This window comes from Terrapene carolina, unplaced genomic scaffold, assembly GCF_002925995.2.
Source record: "Terrapene carolina triunguis isolate 2854851 unplaced genomic scaffold, T_m_triunguis-2.0 Scaffold69, whole genome shotgun sequence".
Taxonomy (NCBI): domain Eukaryota; kingdom Metazoa; phylum Chordata; order Testudines; family Emydidae; genus Terrapene; species Terrapene triunguis.
In genome coordinates, this window is record NW_020664420.1 from 66558573 (window position 1) to 66582699 (window position 24127).

At 40.9% G+C, this 24127-nt stretch overlaps 1 protein-coding gene across 2 annotated transcripts in view; it reads left to right on the forward strand.

Annotated features, from left to right (window-relative positions):
* Positions 1-14403, forward strand: part of TNFAIP8 (TNF alpha induced protein 8) — a 78492-nt gene extending 64089 nt beyond the window's left edge. For both annotated transcript variants that reach the window (XM_024194444.3, XM_024194443.3), the window contains exon 2: positions 12045-14403. In XM_024194444.3, the coding sequence (XP_024050212.1) occupies positions 12045-12610 (566 nt within the window). In that variant the 3' untranslated portion in view covers positions 12611-14403. The remainder of the gene's footprint in view (positions 1-12044) is intronic.
* Positions 14404-24127: the final 9724 nt, after the last annotated feature.

Sequence of the window (24127 nt, forward strand, 5' to 3'; positions counted from 1 at the left end):
GAAGCACATGTCATTTGCCTACTTAGACCAATCCAACAGCTGAAATATATTGGATCTATATTTAATGTCACAGCACCTGTTGCTGCATTCCAAGAAAGGAGACAAATGGTGGCTAAGGAGTAAAATGCCAGACTACGTTCGTCACCCTATTCTGTGTGACTGGGTCAGCCTTCTTTGTTTTTCAAGTACACAGTATATTTTAGAATGTGGCTCTATAACAGCAACCCTATGTGTATAAAAAAGTATTACATCTGAACCGTTTTCTTCTTGTCAGGGCAGTGTAAATAAAAACACCCATGGCTTCTAGTGGGAAGAGGGGGCAAGCCTTTAAAAAAAGCTTTGTGAATCTCCTAACTAGCTATGGTATATATCATGTGATACGGGGGTGGCTGTGGAAAGCTCAGGCATGTAAAACCAGAATAACTTGTTGGTGCAGATTACTCTCATTGGGCAGCAAAACCCTATACACACATTCTTGTTTGGAATAGCATCATTCCAATCGTCCACTCCTCCCCACCACACACGCTCATCTTGGGGCTTTTTGTTTGCCTGGCAACTGACTCTTCCCACCTTTTATAGTCAGAGATAATTTGTGTCCAGCTAGCTTAGCCAAGCCAAGGCATTTTCTGTTGCAACAACCATATATTGCATAAGACTTTGTGAACCCATTGGCAAAGAGATAACACTTTTCCTTCTAGCGTCCTACAAAAAAGAGGATATAGGGCAGAGGTTCTCAGGACAAATTTTTTGGTGGCCTCAGAGTGCGGTCACTCTTTCACATTTTTTCCCAAAACAAATAAATATGCACATATACACATCCAAATAATTGTAATTTATTTATTGCTAGCTAGAAAGTTTGTTGTTAAAAGTGGTATTAACAAACATACAAATATAACTTTTCACAGCATACTTACTCAGCCCCGGCAAACCGGGGGGCAAATTAAGCCCTGGATAGGGGTTTGGAGGAGACAGTCAGGGGCCAGAGTCTGAAGCCCCGTAGCCAGAGCCTGTTGACCCACCACCCCAGGGCTGAAGCCCAAACCCTGAGCCCCACTGCTCCTGGGAAGGTGGGGAACTCACCAGGTGGCTGCTCCAGCATTGTGTCCCAGCTGTCTCCAGAGTGGGCAGGGCCCAACCCCTGCTTGCAGCCCTAACAGCCAACACCAAGGCAGTGCATCCAGGAGCAACAGGGAGGGGGAGGGGCTGCTGCTTTGCCCTCCCCCCCAATCACAGCCCAGGAGGCTGTGGCCGTAAGAAAAGCCCATGGTGGCCGCATTTGAGAAACACTAGGGTATGTTATCCATATTATGGGTCTTAGAGACTTTTTGTTTCTATCCCTCCACAACTCTCTGTTCTGAGGGGACTCTGCCAGACTTACTTTCTTTTGTTCTCCCGCCTGCAGCTGACACAGCTGACTGCATGACCTTATCCAGTCTTCTTCGGCTATCCCTCAATGCGAGGATGATGTCTGCCAAGGGGGTTCATTGGTGGGTTTTTAAGTGGCTGAGGAGACCAATTCGTGCCCTGCAGATTTTCCCACAGAAGTGACAGGTGTAATCTTGGAGGAGATGTAGTTGTTAGCTGGACTGTTGTGCCCTTTCTTTCCTCTTTTGTCGCTTCTGTCTCATGAGCACATCTGTTCTCCTCAAAGTGAGTTGTGCCTTGGTGTATGGTGTGGCACCACTGTGTTCTGTTCCGCGCCGAGTCCTTCCGGTTTGTTGGGTTGATGCCTCTCTTTTTAAAGTGTTCTTTCAGTATGTCTTTGAAGTGCTTCCGCAGCCCTCCGCAAGCCCTTCTTCTTTGACTTAACTGAGAAAAGAGTACTTGCTTCAGGAGGCGAGTGTCAGGCATATGTACAGAGTGGCCAGCCCAGCTGAGTTGGTGTTTCATGACCTGCGCTTCTATACTGCTGATGTTGGCTGCAGAGAGAGCGCTGATGTTAGTGCGTCGGTCTTCCCAGCTGATCCTGAGAATCCTCCTGAGGCAGCACTGTTGAAACCACTCCAACCAGGAATTAGCTAGCAGCCTTTATGCTCCAAGAATGGGATAACCCACTTCTATACTCTGCAAACTATGTCCATGCAACACCTCTTGTTTACTATTTATCCTAGGCTTCAGGGCCTGAGATTAGTTTCTTGTTCCAGGTCTTTCAGTGTAAATATTAAAATGATTATAAATTGCTTGACTAATCAGCATTTTTATAGCACTAGATGGGGAAAAGTTGTAGCAAGAATCTTTTAAGACTTGCCTAAGGTACATAATGATAAACTCCCAGGTCAGGGGCCAGAAACATGCACATTTCATGCATTTAAAAAACTTGGTTTAAACATTTTTTCTAACTAAAACTGACATTCACATAGAAATCTGAATATTTTCCTAGGAAAAAAGTGCTAAATAAAACACTTGCTCTTCATAAAGGTGTGAGTGGCAAGGTGCATAGGAGAGAAATGAGTGGAATTGAACATTTTTCTATAGAGATGGGTATGATCTACAACTCTTTATTTTTAGGGACTTGGGGCCAAAGTGCAGGCTTGGAGAGTTGTGAGTTACAGAGGGCCTAGAAAGTGAAGTGTAACTCAGAATGGATTAAACCTTCGGGAAGGGAAGAGGTGTTAACTGCCAGTGCCCTCCCTCAGGGTTGATGTTGGGGAGCAGGGAAGCTCTAGTTTACAGCAGGAGTTGGAGGCTTTTGATTCAGTGTATCCGTGGTGTCATAACTTTTCCAGCCAACACTGCCCATTTTTTGGATTGTGCTAATACTGTAAGACAACCTCTCCAGTGCAGCTGAAGTTGTGGAAGATTTGCACAGCTGCAACCACTTCTCCCAGTAGACTTTCCATCTCTGGGGGTCTCCCAGCTCCTCAATTAGTCTGGTCCATTGGGAGTGAGAACTGTGTCCTCTTTGGGACAGAAATGAAGATTCTAGGATTGTGACTTGATCTGTGTGTCACTCTGAAGCTTGTAATGTCTGTGGAATCAGTTCGAAGCGATGGAAACAGCTACAAGCATGGTGGAGAGTTATTTTTGTTTATAATATCACTAAATTCAGTCATCACTGGAATGTGTGATCTGTTACCATCCAGTTTTCGAATTCTCAGCCATTTTCAGATTTATGAATCACACCAGTGTGACAGCATGGGCTTTCAGCTACTGATGTTGATGTAATATATGTAGACTTCTATAAAGCATTTGACTTAATACCACACAACGTCTTGATTAAGAAACTAGAACAATACAAAATCAGCGGGGTACATGTTAAATGGATTAAAAACTCGCTAACTTAGTCTCAATATGTAATTGTAAATGGGTAATCATCATTGAATGGTTGTTTTTCTAGTGGGGTCCCGCTGGGATCAGTTCTTGGCCCTATAGTACTTAATACATTTTCAGTGACATAGAAGAAAATATAAAATCATTATTGAAGAGACTTGCAGATGACACAAAGATGCGAGAGTGGTAAATAACAAAGAGGACATGTCAGATACCGAGTGGTGGGGATCACTTTGTAAACTGAGCTCAATCAAACTATGCCTTTCAATAGGGCAAAATGTAAGTTTATACATGTAGGACTAAAGAGGTAGGCTATCTTTACAGGATTGAGGACAGTATTCTGGAAAGCAGTGACTTAGGGTCACGGTGGATAATCAACTGAACATGAGCTCCCAGTTACTCCTGGGGGAATTCTGCGCCACTGCACCTGCACAGAATTCATGTTCCCCACGGATTTCTTTGCTTCTCCACAGAAAAATGACTTTCTGACAGGGAAGCAAAGGGAAGCTGCAAGAGCAGTCATGCACCACTCCCTAGCTGCACAGGTACATCATTTCAGGCATCTAGCAGAGAGGTAAATCACCACAGGGCTGGGGACACCCCAGCCAGTGGTTCCTACCCTCAGCTGGGATCAACTGCTAGTCCCAGCTGGGCTGGAGGTAGGAGAGGATGGGACTTCCTCTTCCCCTGCAAGGAGTGGTTGGAGCTGTGTCAGACCCACCCCCAGAAACCTCCCCCAGCTGCAGGAAGTTCAGCATCCTCCCCTGCTTCATGCCCCCATCACTCCTCAGCTGCAGGGGAGGGGGGAGCTGCTCCCCATCTGCCCCAACCCCCATGCATCCAGACCTCCCAGACACCCCTGCCAAGCCTCACCCCATACACCCAGAACCCCCTAGCTCTCCATACCCAAACCTCACCCCATTGAACCTCAATCCCTGTATCTGGAGCCTTCTGCACCAGACCCCCTGCCTCCAAACCCTGCACCCAAACCACCCTCCATGAGCTCCCTGCACACCCTAATAAGCCCCGCCCCCTGCACCACCCTGAGCCCCCACATCCAGACCCCTACACCACTGACCCCCCAACTATCTGCACACCTGGCACAGAGGGGCAGGGCCCCAGGGTGTTTCTGGGGCAGACCCAGGCCTTGTGCTGTGTCAGGGTCGGGTGCAGCCTCACCACTGAGTCTGTGTCCTGGGGGTGGGGAGGCTGCAGAGTGATCTCTCACCTTCGTGCAGCCAGTGGCCTGTGCTCCCCATTGTCATGCTGGAGCCTCTGCATTTATTTATTATCAAATAAAACTTGCAGAATTTTAAAATATTGTGCACAGAGTTTTGAAATTGTTGGCGCAGAATTTTTAGGCGCAGAATGCCCTCAGGAATATCCCAGTGCAACGCTGTGGCTAAAAGGACTAGTGTGATCCTTGATGTATAATTAGGGGAATATTCAGTAGAAGTAGGGAGATTAGTATTATCTCTGAATGTGGCACTGGTGCGACCATTACTAGAATACTATGACCAGTTCTGGTGTCCACAAATCAAGAAGGATGTTGACAAATAGGAGAGACTTAAAATAAGAGCCACAAGAGTGATTAAAGGATTGGAAAAACTCCTTTGGTAACTCAGTCCATTACATGGAATGAGTATGGTTCTACAATCATAGAATCATAGAACTGGAAGGAGCCTCGAGAGGTCATCTAGTCCAGTCCCCTGCACTCATGGCAGGATTAAGTATTATCTAGACCATTCCTGACAGGTGTTTGTCCAACCTGCTCTTAAAAATCCCCAATGATGGAGATTCCACAACCTCCCTAGGCAATTTATTCCAGTGCTTAACCACTCTGACAGTTAGGAAGTATTTTGTAATGTCCACCCTAAACCGCCCTTGCTGCAATTTAAGCCCATTGCTTCTTGTCCTATCCTCAGAGGTTAAGAACAACATTTTTTCTCCCTCCTCCTTGTAACAACCTTTTATGTACTTGAAAACTGTTATCAGTCTTCTCTTCTCCAGACTAAACAAACCCAATTTTTTCAAACTTCCCTCAGAGGTCATGTTGTCTAGACCTTTAATCATTTTTGTTGCTCTTCTTTGGACTTTCTCCAATTTGTCCACATCTTTCCTGAAATGTGGCGCCCAGAATTGGACACAATACTCCAGTTGAGGCCTAATCAGCGCGGAGTCAAATGGAAGAATTACTTCTCCTGTCTTGCTTACAATACTCCTGCTAATACATCCCAGAATGATGTTTGCTTTTTTTTGCAACAGCGTTACACTGTTGACTCATATTTAGTTTGTGATCCACTATGACCCCCAGATCCCTTTCCGCAGTACTCCTTCCTAGGCAGTCATTTCACATTTTGTATGTTTCTTCCTAAGTGGAGTACTTTGCATTTGTCCTTATTGAATTTCATTCTATTTACTTCAGACCATTTCTCCAGTTTGTCCAGATCATTTTGAATTTTAATCCTATCTTCCAAAGCACTTGCAACCCCTCCCAGCTTGGTATCGTCCACAAATTTTATAAGTGTACTCTGTATGCCATTATCTAAATCATTGATGAAGATATTGAATAGAACCGGACCCAGAACCAATCCCTGGCGGACCCCACTCATTCTGCTCTTCCAGCATGACTGTGAACCACTGATAACTACTCTCTGGGAATGATTTTCCAACCAGTTATGCACTCACCTTATATTAGCTCCCTCTAGGTTGAATTTCCCTAGTTTGTTTATGAGAAGGTCATGCGAGACAGTATCAAAAGCCTTCCAAAATCAAGATCTACCACTTCCCCCAATCCACAAGGCTTGTTACCCTGTCTAAGAAAGCTATTAGGTTGGTTTGACATGATTTATTCTTGACAAATCCATGCTGACTGTTATTTATCACCTTATTATCTTCTAGGTGTTTGCAAATTGATTGCTTAATTATTTGCTCCATTATCTTTCCAGGTACAGAAGTTAAGCTGATTGGTCTGTAATTCCCCGGGTTGTCTTTATTTCCCTTTTTATAGATGGGCACTATATTTGCCCTTTTTCAGTCTTCTGGAATAACTTAGCTATCATTATATTTACTTAGCTATCATTATATTTAGAAAGTTTTTCTTAATATGTAACCTCAATCTCCCTTGCTGCAGATTAAGCCCATTGCTCCTTGTCCTACTTTCAGTGGATATGGAGATTTGATCACCATTCTCTTTATAACAGCCCTTTCCCTATTTGAAGACTGTTAGTAAGTTTCCCCCTCAGTTCTTGTCTCAACACTAAATGTGCCCAGTTTTTAACCTTTCCTCATAGGTTAGATTTTCTAAATCTTTTATCATTTCTGTTGCTCTTCTCTGGACTCTCTCCAATTTGTTCATGTGTTTACTAAAATGTGGCACCCAGAATTGGACACAGTTCTCCAATTGAGGCCTCCCCAGTGCCAAGTAGAGTGGAACAGTTTCCTCATATGTCTTACACATAATACTGTTTTTAATACACCCCAGAGTAATATTAGCCTTTTTTGCAGCTGCATCGCATTGTTGGCTCATATTCATTTTGTGATCCACTATAACACCTAGATCCTTTTAGCAGTACTACTGGCCAACCAGTTAGGCTCCATTTTGTACTTGTGCATTTGATTTTTCCTTCCTAAGTGTAACAACTTGCACTTGTCTTTACTGAATTTCATCTTGTTGATTTTTAGACCAATTCTCCAATTTATTAAGGTCCTTTAGAATTATAATCTTGTTCTCCGAAGTTCTTGCAATGCCTCCCAGGTTGGTGTCATCCGCAAATTTTATAAGCATACTCTTCACTCCATTATCAAAGCCATAAATGGAAATATTGAATAGTACTTGACCCAGGACCTGCAGGACCCCACTAGATATGCCCTCCCAGTTTGCTAGTGACCCATTGATAACTACTCTGAGTACAATCTTTCTAACAGTTGTTTACCCACCTTCTAGTAATTCCACCTAGACTGCATTTCGCTGGTTTCCTCAGAGATTGTCATGTTTGGACTGTGTCAGAATCTTTACTAAAATCAAGATGTATTACGTCGACTGCTTCTCCCCATCCACTAGACCAGTAATCCTGTGGGGTTTTTTAACCCTTACAGGAGATCAGATTAGATAGTCACGCTGGTGCCTTCTCACCTTAAAATGTATTCTAAGTATAGATCATCTTTTCAGAGTGATTACCTTGTGGATCTGCCTCATCTCCTATAGCCATCATGTAACTTCCTTGTGCCTACCATAATAATTGCCTATATGGAGACATTTGCTATTCGGAAGGCATTTAATGAAGGTTGTTGCTTTGTCATTTTTGAAATAAGTTAGTTGCTCTTTTTTGCTCTTCATTTGATATTCCCCTCATATCTATTGTATTCCTTTCTCTCTCCTTGCTATTACTTCTGTTCTTTAGTTTTCTTCTCCCCTGGACTGACTGTCCAAGCTCTCTGGTCCTCTCCTCCCTCTATTCCACTGGATATTCTGTTCAGCTGTTTCAGTCCCTTTTCTCTCCACTCCTACTGTTGTTTGGCAGCTCCAGTCCCATTGCTGGCTCTGTTCCATGTGGCTGACTCCTGTTTCCTCTCCTCCGTAGTATCAGTTCTTTGTTAAAGCAGCTAGGATGGCTTCTTGTTTTCAGCTACTTTTGAACACCCGTAGAAGCACCTGAAAACAAGGAGCACTAGTGCCAGCCAGCTTGCTGCAGAACACTGGCATGTGTTCTGAGGACCACAGTCTGGGAACTGCTGCAGTACATTAAGGAATGTTTTGAGCTTTTTTTTTTTTAAAGAGCTAAATTTAATATGCTTTCACCCAAGATATGATCTGTAGTATTTATTGCACATTAGAATCTAAGCATCAAGTCTTTCGTTAAAAAGATAATGTCCAAAGCCTTAGAAAATGTGACACTAATTAGGAAGAAGCTATACGTTATGATGGCAGAGTTCAAAACATCAGGTTGCCTCTCTTATATTTTTATCTTTATGATCAGTGCACAGTAAAATGTGTGGCAGAGACAGGGTTCTGGGAATACACACAGGATTGTCTACTTTTGCCTGCTGCAGATTTTATCCACTCATCTGTCAGAAGCTGCTCCTGCAGTGTTGTCAACTTCTGCAATTTTATCACAAGTTTAATGATATTTGGTGGTTTTTATTTTGCTGGAATCATGTGATAAGATGATGACCTCAGTATTTTTTTTTTAAATTTCTAGCACTTATTATTGCTTGAAAACATAAACCTTAAAGGCTCAAAACCCAGCAGATAATAAGTAAGAAAATAATAAATAAAAAAGTATTGGTTTTAAGTTTCATGAATTCAAGCCACGTGTGATATTTGAACACTTGGCACTAACAGTACTGCTCCTCCCACTTGTTTTCAAGTAGATGCCCCTCAGGTGTAAGACAGTGCCCCTCACTCTAGGAGTCTATCTTACTAAGAATGTAAGATCCTAATCTTGTGCAAAGATTGTAACATGATTCACACCCACAGCAATACTGAGGCAAATGCACTTGTCCATGCAGGAAGACAGGCAGGAAATCAGTTGCCACATTTCTCGAAATGTGTTCTTTCAGCATGCAATGTTCAGCCAGCGATTACTCTTTTTTTTAATCTTTTATACTTTGCAGGCTAAAATGGAAAACCTATTTGCTTTTGGAATCTGGCTTTTAGAAAAGTTTCATGAATGGTCTTGAGTTGCTAATGGACATATCCTGTATTCCCTCTACAAATATATTTACTACAATTAAAAAAAAAATCCGTGTTATTATCTTGTTGGATTTCTAATGATTGAATGTTTTGGAAGCCATCTTTTGCTAATGGATTGAAGGTCAAATAAGTTTTACAGCTAAGGGCAAAAGATAATTAAACCAGTGTATTAGAATACACATTAACTAGAGATGTGGCTAAAAAAGTTAAACTTCAGATTTCAAACCTTCCCCAGAAAGTGCAGAGGTTGAGATCTGGAGGTTTGCTTCATACGCATCGCTAATGCAAACCTATAGGAAAAATATTTAATAACTTATCTGTTAATATATTGCAGGCCTAGTTTGGGTAATCAAAAATCTGATTTTAGTTTGGGCCTGTTTAGTTTAAACATGTTTTGTTCAAATAAGTTCATTTTTAGTTTGAACGAATAGCTCATAAATAGGAAATCAGGAAATAAGCACTTAGCTACAGGAGATAGGGGTCCCTTCCCTTCCAAAGAACCAAGTATGCCCTTTCTAAGTTACTTTACCTTTGTTCTTTCTGCATTTTTGTTCATTGTCCCAGATGTCAGTTACCAATAACGGCTATTAATGTTACATTGCTTGCTCAGCAATGCAATTTCCTTTAAGCTTTCCTTTCAAGGAAGTGAAACTACTTCACTATAATTTTTGCACTTTGAGTTGCCAAAGTGAAATGGAGCAATTCAGGCTGAAAAGAAAAAGGTAGTTCAGAAGAAAATGCTTTTATGAGATTGTCACAAAGAGAGGATGAAAAAACTTTAAATCTGTATCAGATTCCGATGCTATTTGAGGGGAGTATATTAGGCTACTGTGATAAAGTATTGGTGTTAAATTTAATTAACAAGCTACCAGTCCAGTCTTCGCCTCATACACATTGTGACTATACCTGAAACGTGACTTTGGCATCACCATCTCAGTAAAAGCTGTAATTCTACTTGTTGATGAACAGTAAGTAAAATTTTAACTTTCTCAAGGGAAATTTTGTCTTTACTTTGAAGACTGATTCCTTTCAGTACTTAAACTCAGTTTTATTTAAGTACTTTGTAAATAAATTGCATTTTAATTCTTCAATTCTTTTTCTGGTATTGATAACAGAAGAGAGAAACCAAGAAATAAATGTTCATAATATAGTCCAACTGGGTTTTAGAATAACATTTTAAGATACAGAGTTTGTATTTGACAGCCGGATCAAAACTTGTGGAATGATGACAAATTAAAGAAATGAAAGTTGACTTGTGCTCTAACAGCACTAATGTAGATGTATAGAAAGTAGTACAAGCGACATAGCCCCAGCATTTTAATAACATATAGGGCAACCATTCAGAATCTGACATTCATATGCAGGTGAGAGAGAACTCTTTATTTGCTAACACCACCGTAATCATATGTTTAAGGCTGGGTCTTTTTGTTTTGTTTTTATTTTTTAAGAAAAAGTCAAATGTTCAATTATGACTTTGTTTTAGAAAAGCTCTCTGTGTGGGGTTTTGGAGTGTCAAAACCATTAATGGCTGGGTTTGTAAGGATAGGAAATGGTTAGAGGCTGATTTGAGGAGGGGTGCTTGCTAGTAGCAAGTTCTTTAAGTTATATTGAGGTATTATTTGTGATGTAGTTTTAAGGCAAGGGTGGCTATAGCATCTGGATAAATGCCCTTTTTAGCATTTGTATAAATGCAAAGAGGAAAATAATGAAATAAATTTTTGTTTTTGCTTTTTCATTCCTGAAGAGTTGGAAAGGTACTTTGTAAGCCATCATAGTGCTCCTATCAAAGCAGAAGAAATCTGTATAAATTTGTGGAACATCAGAAATCATTGAGATTTTGGCCTTAACAAATAAAGCCAGGGAAGGACAATATTCATGGTTTGGTAAGAAGATGATCAAGGAGCATTTAGGAAACATAGGGGATGTGGTTTTAATTATTTTTGTTATAGTAAAGGGGCAATCATAATTCAAAGGAAGCTCATCTTTACTTGATAAAAATAGATCTCTACTATCCTAAGCACTGGTTAGTGGCTTTTCATACTTGATGATTTTTAAAATATGTTGATTGTTTTTATTTAAATAGCAACACAGATTTATTATTACATTTTAAAAATACAAAAACTGTTGAAGTATTTTTCACTTTTCTGATTGGCTAGTTATGATCCTTAGCTGTTTCTCAGACCCACATGGTTTAGAAAAGCCGGTTTGTCTTGTGAGCTTGATTACTGCTCCCAAAATAGCTAACAATGAGTTCTTTGGTAGTTCAGTATCCTCATCTGGTAAGAACTAGCTCTTTAAAAAGATATACTCAAATGATCTAAGATTTTTAATTAATTAACTGTGCAGAATGTGGTTACTTTTTCATTAAGTGGGCTGGAAGCTTTCCAAATCCTAGAATGGGATTCTGTTGTGAGTTTTTCAAAGATGCCGTGAAGGAGGAAATATAGTTTTATAGCTTAACAAATGCCCCTTTGAACAAATACCCTTTATATCTGCTGGCAACTGTGTATCTGAACATATATACACATGGCTAGTAGGAAACTTTCTCTTCCAAATGCAGAACTTTGCCCATGGGCATCTGCAGAATATGCTTTCATCTTATTAAACAAAAAAAAAAATCCAGTCCCGTGTTTGCAAAGAAAACCTTCCATATGTGAAATGAATGTAAACAGATAAAGGGTTTCCTTTCAGACAGCCTAAAACTACTGGGGGGGGTGCAGCCAGAAGCCAATTCGTGTCCCAGCAAAATCTGTATTGTTGTGTTCACACATGTTTATTCGCTTTATCTAGGCCTTTATGTTCATCCATTTTGGTTGAGTTTCACTTAGTTTTTTGTGTTCATTCAAACCCAAAACAAACTCAGTGAATGCAGACCTACACAAATCATACCAAGAGCCACAGGAAGTCTGTGAACCGAAACTGCAGTTTTCACACATTATTGATGATTAATTCCATTACTTTTGAAGGAATATGGTATGCCAACTGTAAAATAAATGGATATGGGCAGGAAAATGTTCTTTAACATGCTGTCAGTAATGTGCCTGTAATGATCTAGTGATTGTACTCTGTTTTTTTCCAGTGGCCACGGATATCTTCAATTCCAAAAACTTGGCCATTCAGGCCCAGAAGAAGATCCTTGGCAAAATGGTATCCAAATCAATAGCAACTACCTTGATAGACGATACCAGCAGTGATGTTTTAGATGAGCTCTACAGAGTGACAAGGGAATACACTCAAAACAAGAAAGAAGCAGAAAAGATCATTAAAAATCTCATCAAAACAGTCATCAAATTGGCAATTCTCTACAGGAATAACCAGTTTAATCAGGAAGAAATAGCACTGATGGAGAAGTTTAAGAAGAAGGTTCATCAGCTGGCTAAAACCGTGGTCAGTTTCCATCAGGTGGATTATACCTTTGACAGGATTTTTTTGTCCAAATTGTTGAATGATTGTAGAGAGATACTTCATCAAATCATCCAACGTCACCTAACTGCAAAATCACATGGACGTGTCAACAACGTGTTTGATCATTTCTCTGATTGTGAATTTTTGGCTGCCTTATACAATCCCTTCGGACCTTATAAGCCCCACTTGCAGAAACTTTGTGATGGTGTCAACAAAATGCTAGATGAGGGAAACATATAAGTACTCGCATTACGGTTGACTGCTCGTGTATAATTTGTAGAAGGAACACTGCTGATTTATGAAGGAATAAGGGACCATACAAAAGTAGTTTTTTTGAATATAACAGATGCTTCAGAAAAATCTTTACCAAACTGAGTATTATGAGCCATCTATTGCTATTCCCAGTCAACCTGGAACAAAGACTTCGAACAATACTGCTTTAGTGTGCTTTGCCTAAGGAAACGGCTAGATAAAGGTTGTGAAATGGAGCTGCTCAAGTAGAGGAAGACTCTTGTGAAGTAGATGATAAAATGAAATTATATGTAGTCAAACAATCCAACTATGTAATTTTACATTTAGAGTAATATTTATAAATCATCAAAAGGCTATTTTTTGTATCAGACTGGCATGGTGATGGTACATTCTGTAATTTCTTTAACTCACATGTTAAAAAGAATATATATTTGATGCATTTATATTCACATGTGCTCTATGTATATGTGTAGATAACAGCTTCCTTGTGCTGCCTTTATGAACAGTTCAGTTTTACAGTTGTCATATCCCTGATACTTTTGTGCAGCATTTGAACTGCATTGTTAATCTGCAGTCCAGTAATGAAAATCAGTTATGTTTGAAAACCTACCCAGTGACCCTTGCAGATCAACTCTGATGCCTGTTAAGTTTGATTATTTCAGGAACAGTAAACTACAATAATTCAGCCTGGCTTGGAAAATGCATTCTACAGACTGAATAGTGTTGTAGAAGAAAGCACCTGTGATATATAATTCTGTTTCAGAATTTTAAAACTCCATGTGCAATTAAAAGATAAAATGCAGTGAGTGAGCTAAGAACGCTCATTAATTAACATGGGAGTCCTGCTACTATATCCATCCTCTTCTGAAAACGTAAGGGTCGATGTATTTCTGCACATTAAGATCACATATATGGTAATGTGAATTTAGATAACATAAGCATCTGAAGGCTAAATAAATTCCACAGCAGTTTGCTTTATATATAGTGAGCTTATGTTGTTGGGTTACATATAGTAACAACTGTTTAACAAATAGAGAGAAGGCATTTACAATACCACAGATTAAATCAAAAAATGTTATCTAGTTCTTTTCACTGGTACAAAAAATATGTGACTCCCCAAACACTGTAACGTGCTAAAACATTTCAAACACCTGAGGAATTTTTGTGCGGAAGCTTATCAAGAACTTTGCAATGTATTTAATTGCCAAGTTTTTTTGCTCTTTGATATGTCTTCTATTTTATGAGTAAACCAAAGAATGTTTGCACTCCACACTTCGCATGTTTTTTCTGTTTGCCTATTAAATTAGAAAAAGTAAACTTGTGAAGCGGAATCCAATCTCTTGATACGTGCCTCACCATTACAATTTAATTATTTCCTTTCTAAAATGGAAGGATAGTTGAGTCTTCATGCCCATTCACTCACTGGACTCATAGTATGCCAAAAAGGGTGCCCAATGTGACTTTGTGACAGGGACGCATAGGTAAGAATACCAAATTATTTTATACAGGCCACCAACATCCAGCAGATGGTGAAGGGTTAAGATCAGTACCAGCTTGGGCCAATTAGAAACTGATAAGTTAATAATTCTCAGTTTCTAAGAGCTGGAGAACTACTTTGTCATCAGATAGTGTCTCAGAGAGCCAAAAAATAACCATCTTCATATTGCATTTTGTCCATAATCAGTGACTTATTGGTGATGCAATGTTATGAGGATATCCTGATTATTTTGTGACTTTGCAGCTCCATCTTTTTCATTTCTCCACATCAGACTGCTTGGGTGGGAAGGGAAGGATATTTCTTCTTTCCCTCCACTTTCTCTCTAACTGATGAGAGAGGGAAGGTTCCTGAGGGCTAGAAATATGGTTCAATATCACAGACGGACTCCATATTGCACTACTAATCCACTGAGTCATCCACTCTTCCTGTATAAAACAGCATCAGTGAGTGAATTTGAACTCTTTTTGAAAGGAAGATGTGATATAGCACTGTTTAGAACCAAGCCTATAGTCTGTACATTTGCTGCATAAGCTTCCACATCTGCGCTTCAGTCAAGACCTGAAACATTTTGGCTAGTCAAATTCTAGGTTTCCCCTGAGCATGAATTGGCAATTGTGCTTTAAAATGTAGTATTACACTGTGGACAAATGTCCACAATCTAGGCAACTATAATGTAGTCAAAAATTATTAACCAGATTTCCGGAGGTGAAATCCAGTAACCCATTAAATCATCTAGCCATATACTTGCATCTTAAAATAGGTTAAACTGATTATAAAACTAATTACTAGAAGCTTGCCAGATATCAGAAATCCCCTCTAGTCTGTAACTTTGACACATTCTTCTAGAGCGCAGTAAGAATAGCTGTCACCCAGCATTCTTGTTTGACTACAAAGAAGTCAATTTTATGACAGTGATGGAAGACACTTGGATTATAGATTTTCAAAGATGTAGTTTTATAGGTAAAGTGAAATGGTAGTAAAAGTGAGCTATATAATTCTACAGTGTCATTTTTCACTCTATAAAATCTAATTCAGTGCCTTTTAATCATCATAAATTTGAAATTAAATTGGCTTTTAATTCCTCTGCCATGTCAAGAGAATGTCTTTTGCCTGTGAATTTTTTTATTCATAGCCATTAAACATAATAAAAATATCAATTTATAATATATTAAATATTTAAGTGTTATCTCAAATTAGCATTCTGTACCTATCTCAGTTTGAAAATTAAAGTACACCTCTACCCCGATATAACGCGACCTGATATAACATGAATTTGGATATAACGCGGTAAAGCAGTGCTCCGGGGGGGACGGGGCTGCACACTCCAGTGGATCAAAGCAAGTTCAATATAACGCGGTTTCACCTGTAACGCAGTAAGATTTTTTTTGGCTCCCGAGGACAGCGTTATATCGGGGTAGAGGTGTAAGTTGAAGCTGTATAGTTGTCCTAAATTACTGATAAAATATTATGTTCATTATTTACTGAGGATGCACTGAACCTGACACATTATGATTTTAATAGGAGAAACATAGAACAAATTGCTGGTACAATAAAATTCAGCTTCTCAGTTAACAAAATTGGTGGATTTACTGTGGAATTAAAAAAACAAACCCTCAATATTTTATGAGAAAGACAAGGTAGGTGAGATAGTATCTTTTATTGGACCGACTGTTGGTAGAAAGGACAAGCTTTCAGGCTACACAGAGCTCCTTCTCAGGTCTGGAGAAGGTAATCAGAGTGCCCAGCTAAATACAAGGTGGAACAGATTAAGCATAAGGGGCTCATACGTGCTGTAGGAGACCACTTGAAATTAAGTGGGCAACCAAGTGTTAGGCAGCAGGGTGTGTTACAAATTTTGTAATGAGCCATAAAACCGGTGTCTCTGTTAAGTCCATGGTATTTTATGTTTGTTTTGTACACTTGAGTGCTCAATCATCTGGATGCATAATGTATTTACTATTGTTTGGTTGATTGACCATAGCGCTTGGTGTCATCAAAACTCATGTAACCTGTGATGTGCTATATTGGCTTTTGGAGAAGTTGACAAGTGATAAATGAGGCCTTGTATATAATGTAATGAAATATTCATCAAACATTATTCATCTTAGTTGCACGAAGAAGGTACAGACAGGTGGTGCAGTTTTTGCTTGTATTGGATCAGCTTGTATCCTACTCTTCAATATTTATTTGATGATCTTAGCTATCCCCATCGTGTGTGTCTGTGTGTAGATATATAGTCACAGAGAAAACAAAATCAAATAATCAGCAAGCATTTTTACCCCTATCATTGCCTTCTTTAACCAACTTAAACTCCCTTCAGATTGTCCTACACTTAAAAGGTATAAAGATTGATGACAATCCTGTTGTTTCCTGTGGCTGCTATCACCTCTATCAGCAGACAACCAAATCAGGTCTTCTGCAGGGAGTATTCCACCCCTCTTCTAAAACTAAGATGACAGGGAAATATGGGAATGAGCAGATCCCCATTTGCCTCCCTTACCTGACTCCAATAAAAATCCTTCAGAGTTTAATCACCAACCTGAGGAAAAAATAAACATTTTTGGCTCCAGTCAGCCCTCAGTTGTCTTCCAGCATTTTGCTGAAACCAGCTTACATAACATTGCTATCTAAAGATATACTGGAATTCCACATGGAATTACTAGGGTGATTTCTATATGACAGTAGCTAAACTGCCTAAACGGTATAGGAACCAATTATATCAGAGCCACATTGACAAAGAGAGAAAATAGCCATTTTGAGTTATGGAGAGAGTAACAGAATTAGGAGGAACACATTACTATCTTCACTCACTGAAAAGGAAAAAGCCTCAAATATCTATTTCCTGTTTGTGTCTATGTAATTGGAAATCAGATGGGATGATCTACATCTTGATACAGCTGCTAATAGTTTTATATATAATCTATATCCACATATCAGTATATTTGGCATCTACTATGAACTTAATCTGTATATCTGCAATCCTTTTACAAAGAACATGCAATACTTGTATAAATTTTCATAGGAACATTTTGACAGGTCAGCCAACTTTCACAGTTAAGAGGAAAACATTTATGTGCTGGATAAAATGGTCTTAACTATGAAAAGGATTACACTATTTTAACCACAAAGTTTCCATGTGATCTCATTTGCATCCTTTACAAGTAGACACAACTCCTTTTTGGTCCCTTGTGGGAGGGGAGAAATAAATTTCTATAATAAAAAATTATATATACTATAGCCATTACCTAGAGAGTTCATTGTGGCTACAGAACAGTTGATATGTACAATTGCTTGAGGAAAAATTGTCTGTATTGCATTGCTTTCTTTAAGAATCTCCTCTTTTCCCTAATGTACTAAGCTATAATAAATTCTATTCTATTACATCTAATGTATGTGCACCACAGAAGAAATTCTATTGCAGCCTCAACATAAATATCCAGAGTAACCAAAACATCATACAAATCACTCTTATGCGGTTTATTTTCCTCCTAAGTAGAATATAGGAATAGTATCTCCTTATAAACCATATGATAATAGTAGGAGCTAAATCCATTACTATATCAATATGTTCATACCACAAGGCAAAATTTCCTAATATCTAATGACCAGAAAGTGCCAAGGTGATCTCTCCACTCCTAGTACTTCAAGTTTTAATAATTAGAGCTTCTGCTTTCTGTTTTTAAAACCAATATTTATTGGTAGAACATTCAGAATCAAGGTCAGCTGTTTTATGTGTATATGATGCTACTATACTGATTATTTTTCATATTGTGCATTCAGATTTACCTCACTTGCAAGTATGAAATTGATAAGTCATGTAGAACAAAATGGCGATAGATGTCTGAAGCAAAATTATAACTTAATACAGGTTTCCAAATAAACATCTATTCGCTAAGAAGAAAACCTTAAGGAACTCATTCAGAGGTGGCTCTCTGTGCACAAACATTTTTGGGAGAAAGTGGGTAAGTTCAGATCATTTTGTCTTTTAATGGGGTACTTGAGAGTGGAAGGAGCAGATATCATGGAGGTTGTAGGGAAAAGGCATGGGTGGCTGTGAGGTTAAGGTGGGACTCTGAAATTAAGAGGGGGAAGAGAGATTAGAATGAGTGTAGATGGCATGAATGGAAACAAGTATGGGATAGAACTTGGAAAAGAGAAGGGGAGTCCAAAGGGAGGAGGGCATGAAACAATGAGGACAGAATACAGAGTGTGGAGATGGGGGTTACAAAGGAGGGAATACAGAAATGTAGGGAAGGAGTGAACTGTGGAGAGCTTAAAACTAGCTAGGGCTGGCCCAGTCTACCATATCATCTCTTGGGTATTTTCCTTCACTCAGCAGACTTTGCTTAGGTGTGAATAAGTTTCTTGGTGTGCATAATTCTAGAGGCTTTGAATTAACAACTTCTGAGGAGAGGAATTATATCAGTCTGTCACCATTCAGAAGATCTGATCTCTGCTGGTAGCTCTTCAGAACATCCATCTCCGTGGTTCTTATACTTTGATGGTAGTAGCCTTTGTGGAACATTTTGAATTGGCAATCTAATGCCTCATTTGTCATGTGATTACTCTGGCCAGGCACAGGGCTGGACGACTCCCAGTGGATGTGGGGTGCTGTTGTGTTCAGATAGCATTTTTCCAAAATAGATCAAGCAAACAGAGTCTTTTCCAGAGTACTCAGGGAACATGGTATATGTGTATGCTCAACAATCTATCTCCTTTTCTGACCAGCTGCACCAGGCCTTCTGTTCCTGCCTGGGGGATGGTAGTGTACTGCTCATGTTTCAGTTTGGAATGGTGTTGAAAAATGGGTTGGGGGAGAATTTGTTCTACCTTCATTTGGAGATGCTATTTCACTGGTTGTGCTAGACTTGGATCCTAAGTAGAATCCATTGGCTGTTGCTGGTTCAACTGCTAATGTCAGCTGTATGAACTCTTCTAGTCTACACTGCCTTCCCCCAGTGCGGCACTGGCATGGTGTTTTACTGATGCTTTGTTCTGTGCTTGCAATATCTTCTATTTACTTTACTGGTGAGATTGTGAGACACTGTCCATGGAGAATCCAGATCTACAGCCACGTGTCATCCACTATGCCCTTCAACAGCTTGCAACAGGTGAGTGGATTGCAACTGGACTTCCAGATGGAGCACGAACAATTGCAGCAGCCCAACACCAAGAGTCTTGATCTGTACTCAGCTCTAAGGAAGTATGATTGGATCACCTAAAGATATTGATAAACATTCACCTGAGGAAAGATGATCTCACTGGTGGGACTAGAATGGGTCTCTTTGTTCAAGTCAAAAGCCATCTCTGCAGCACAGCATTTTATCTTGCTCTCAGTTGTCTGAATTTGCCTTGAAGGCAGGTATGTTGCAGTACCACAAGGCAACCTGAGATTGAGTAGATAAGAGGAGTTGCAAATAGGGAGAGACTAGTACATTTCAGGGAGAAAGAGCAGGTGCTGTGATCAGGCCCGAGTATTTCATAAGGGTGCTCTGATGTGCGGGGTGACTGGGCTGATCTGTTGGCTATAAGTACTGACATGTTTCTTACTGATGTGAGACTTCAGATGGAACAGTTTTTAATTACATGGCTAGGTGAGGGGCATGTTCAAGCTTGTGCTCATTCTCTGTGGGAGGAATGCTCTGCATATCAGGACCACAGTTGATCCCAAACACAGTATTGGGTTGGGACTGAGATAAACATACAGTGACAGTGAAGGGATAGTTCTTTACACCAAATACCAATGAAAGGCAGTTCTTTTTGCCCACTGCATGCCCTTGATTGGCCTGGTATGGGGAAGTGGGAGAATACTTTCTGTCGGGGTTAGGGGGGGTTACATTGTACAGATTAGTTAAGTGGCTGTTCCTCTCTTTCATGCCTACCTTCTCAGTTAGAGGAATATATGGGCCACCACCATGGTATATTCCATGTTTCCCTATGTACTCTGGGCTGCAGCTGATCACCATTTGGGGTTGGGAAGGAATTTTTCCTGCAGTGCAGAATTGACCTGCTGCAGCTGGGAGTTTTTGCCTTTCCTTGATCATGTGGTAAATAAGTGGGGTATAGGGGGTTCCTGAGAAACAGTCAAGAGGTCTGCCATGCATTTTGGGGGTGGAGAGTTGTGTGTACAGTACTATGTTGTGTACACAGGAATTCTCTGCAATAATAGATCATATTGAGGCTTATGCCAAACTCTAGTACAGGGCCAGGAGTGAGAGGGCAATGGGATGTAATGAGTGGAGGCTGTTTATATCATTCACAGATTAAAAGTACCAGTATTTCATGCCCAGTTTAAGGAGGCAGCTGTTTGGCTGTACCCAGCCAGGGTTCTTGTCGGTTTTGGAGCTGCTTGTGGCCATAGTTTTGAGGCGGTAATTGCACTGAACTAGCGTTGACAGCCAGGAGTTGTTGGGATTTTTAATTTTCCATGTATTTATTAAGGTTGCAGCTGTTAGTTTAAACCACAACTTGTGTGGAGTTTTTATTTGCCATAGCTTGGTGTCAATGCCAATACAGACTGTATTTTATGGAAATCAGTTTAATGCTTATTTTCTAATCTTTTTACCTCTTAATTTATTACCTCTGTTTGTTTCTTCCTTTTGCCTTTGGTGGCTACAAGAAGCCAAATCAATGGATTTTTATGAAGGGAATGTGTAGGAGAAAAACCAACATCTTCCATGGATGGAGTGGAATAGTTGTGTTCTGAGAGCAGAAGAGCTATCCTTTCCTCCCACCTTCCTATCTTTTCTCCATGGGGTATATTTTCAGAATTGAAAAGGAGAAACACACACAGTTTCTGCTTAATAGATTTGTTCTACTAATTCATTATAACATGCCAGCTCAGCCGTTCTCTAAGCCCCAGATGTGACCCTACCCTTGAGTCTACTGTAAAAGGTGGGTCTCCCACGTAATGGAATTGTGTGCTACCTCACTGCTCTGCTGATGCCCCCAGCGCAACTTTTTCAGTTAATTGAGTGATGTGTGCAACTAATGCCAAACATGTTTCTTGCCAAACGGAGGAGATTAGAGAAACCTCCTATGAATGTGGATTGGTGCTAAATGTTTAAGTGTTTGCTTTTGCAATTGGTTAGAACAGTGTACACATTGTGTGTTGCACAATATGCTGTCCCTTGCCATTAAGTTCAGGAAGCGGTTTTCTGGTTCTCTTGGTGACAAACTGAGGATTCAAGAGCTGACAAAAGTCCTACTCAATGACCACAATAGGCTTGTAGGTTTAAAAATAAAAGCAGGGAAAGTAATACTGAAATGATTCTCTATTCTCACCTCTCTGAAGGAAAGGGTTGACATCACCAAGGACCTTGCATTATATATTTGAGAGATTCTCTGGTGGTGATTATTTAACCCATGTAAGCACACCCAACTTCAGTGGGTGGAGGAATCTTGAAACCATCTTTCTTTTTTGAGTGCTGGTCCCTCTGCATAATTCTAATGTGGGTTCGCATGTGCTTCAATTGCCTGGAGCCAGAGGATTTTGAAAGCAATGTACATTGGTCCGCACATGTGCCTTGGCTCATGTTGTGCCTGGGCTCACTTTGTGCCTCCAACTGAGGAGATAAAGGGTGGGGTGGACCAACTGCCTCTCCAATTCCTTCTGATCGCTGCATGGCTCAGGTCAGAACCTCCAATGTCGAAAGCTTCAGCTTTCTTCATCTGTGAATATATATTTAGATAGCTGTAAATAGTTCTATATTCTAGAGTTTTGAAGTTTTTATCTGATAGTTTGTGTTCTATAGTTAGTCTCCCTGACCTGGGGAGCATCTCCCTGCCGCACACATGTACTGGCTTATGCCCAGGACTCCAGGCTTGAAAATTTGTGCTTCCTGCCTGTGATCCTTTTTTGGTCAACAAGGACCACCAACGCTGCTTGTACATCCTTGGGGAAGCCCACATCGTGGCAAGATGCAGTATCTTCCATTTGTTCCCCAGTCGAACCCGGAAAGGGTGGGAACTTCACCTTAGGAAGCACCTAATGAAAAAGCCATGAGGCCACAATCGGACCCGGGCTGGGGAACCCCCCCATACATCAGCCTGACTCAGCAAGAAATGCACCTCCTGCCGTGAGGTCCAAATCAGGAGTGAGGGAATCTATCCCCACAGATCCCTCAGCAGAGTCTTGTTGGGAGAGCAGGGAGCATTGTCATAAGCATGAGGCTAAGTCTTCCTCTAAATCCACTTCAAAGAAGTTGGATCCAGACCAGCCTAAACCAAGAAATAGCTCAGCCCCAGAGAACTTAATAGATCCTAAGTCTCAGAGGCATGATAAGAAAGCTCACAAGTCTAGGGCTCCATCGGCACCAGTTGCGACCTGGCAGACACAGTGCCTCCGGGACCTTCCAAGCACTAATCCTGGGATCTGCCGGCACTGATGAAGACCACTTGCCAAGAGCATCAGTCACCTGCGGTTTCACAGACATAGATTATAGCACAGACTGTCTCTACTTCAGCTCTGGTGGTTCGGGTAGCCAGGACCCCTCTTGCACCAGGAAGGGCCAAGACCTATGCTCTTCCTGAGGACATATTCACTCTCACAGACCCTGAGTCTCCTCCTCCTCCTTCAGCTCCTTCCCTTTTGAGGGAGGTCATGACTCCACCAAGGGAGTTGGCTTTTGGGAGGAGTTTGTCTCCCATTCCATCTTCCGGCTATGATTTGCCCCCAGCAGCACTGTTGGTACCACTGTAGGAAGCAGAAGCAGTTTTCTCATGGGGAGATTCTGAACTACCCAATGAGCCATTATGCCCTTCTCCTCCAAGAGACACCTTCCTGGTCAAAAGACCTGGGCCAGCCTGGGACCAACTTCCACCTCATCGTCCACCTTGAAACAGTTATACCTCATGCTTTGGGGACCACCCTCCATTTGACCCGTCCTACTGGCCATACTGGGGGCCATGGGACCAGTTCCATCCCACAGAGTCTGTCAGGTCTGTTAAGAAGTCACCTCTTCCCTCCCCTTTTGAGGTGACAACCAGAGCTGCCCCGCATCCAACTGAGGAGGAGTACATGCCAGATCCAGTGGTTCCACTGGATCCAATGAGATTGCCGTCTTCGTCACCAGACGCGGCAGTGACTCTGATGTCTCCATTCCCCTGATGACTATAAGCAACTCCAGGAACTTGGTTGCAGAATTGCAAGGGAGTTGCAGATTCCTCTTGGGGAGGTACAGGATCCTTGATACAAGCTCCTGGACATTCTTCAGTCCTCCAGCTCCAATAGAATAGCATTCCCTGTTAACAAAGCCATTCTGGAGCCAGCTAGAGTGGTCTGGCATACCCCAGCTACCTGTGCCACTGCCCTTAAGAGGGCAGAGGAATGGTACTATGTTTCAGCCAATGGGGCGGAATTTCCGTTCTTTCACCCTGCTCCTAATTATTTAGTGGACCAAGTTTCTACAGAGAGATCTAAGCAGCAACAACCCCAGTTTACCCTGACTGATAAGGAGGGCAACGGCCTCAACTTATTGTGAAGGAAAGTTTTTTTGTTTTTTCTTCTTCTAGCCTCCAGTTCAAGATAGCCAATTACCAACCACTAATGGCTAAGTATGACTTCCTGAACTATTTGAAATTTGCGGACTTTGACAGTCTCCTATAGCAGGACAGAGCTTGTTTCCAGGCTCTCATATAGGAAGGCAAAATGGTTGCCAGGACCATCTCCAATCAGCAATGGATGCAGCTGATGCATCTTCCAGGGTAATGGCTACTGCCATCATGATGAGCAGGGAGTCGTGACTCCATGCTTCTGGATTTCCCAGGGAGGTCTACAATACCATTGGGGACCTTTTCCTTTGATGAGACTCATCTGTTTAATCAGAAGATGGATGACCTTACACACTTTAAAGGACTCCAGGGCCACCCTCTGCTCCCTGGGAATATATACTCCTGCCCCCAAAAGAAAATTCAACGGGAAACACTCACCTAGACCAATGGCTCAACAGTTCTTCCACCAGAGACCTTATGTGCCACCCCATAAGAGGCAGAGAGCTCAAAAGACC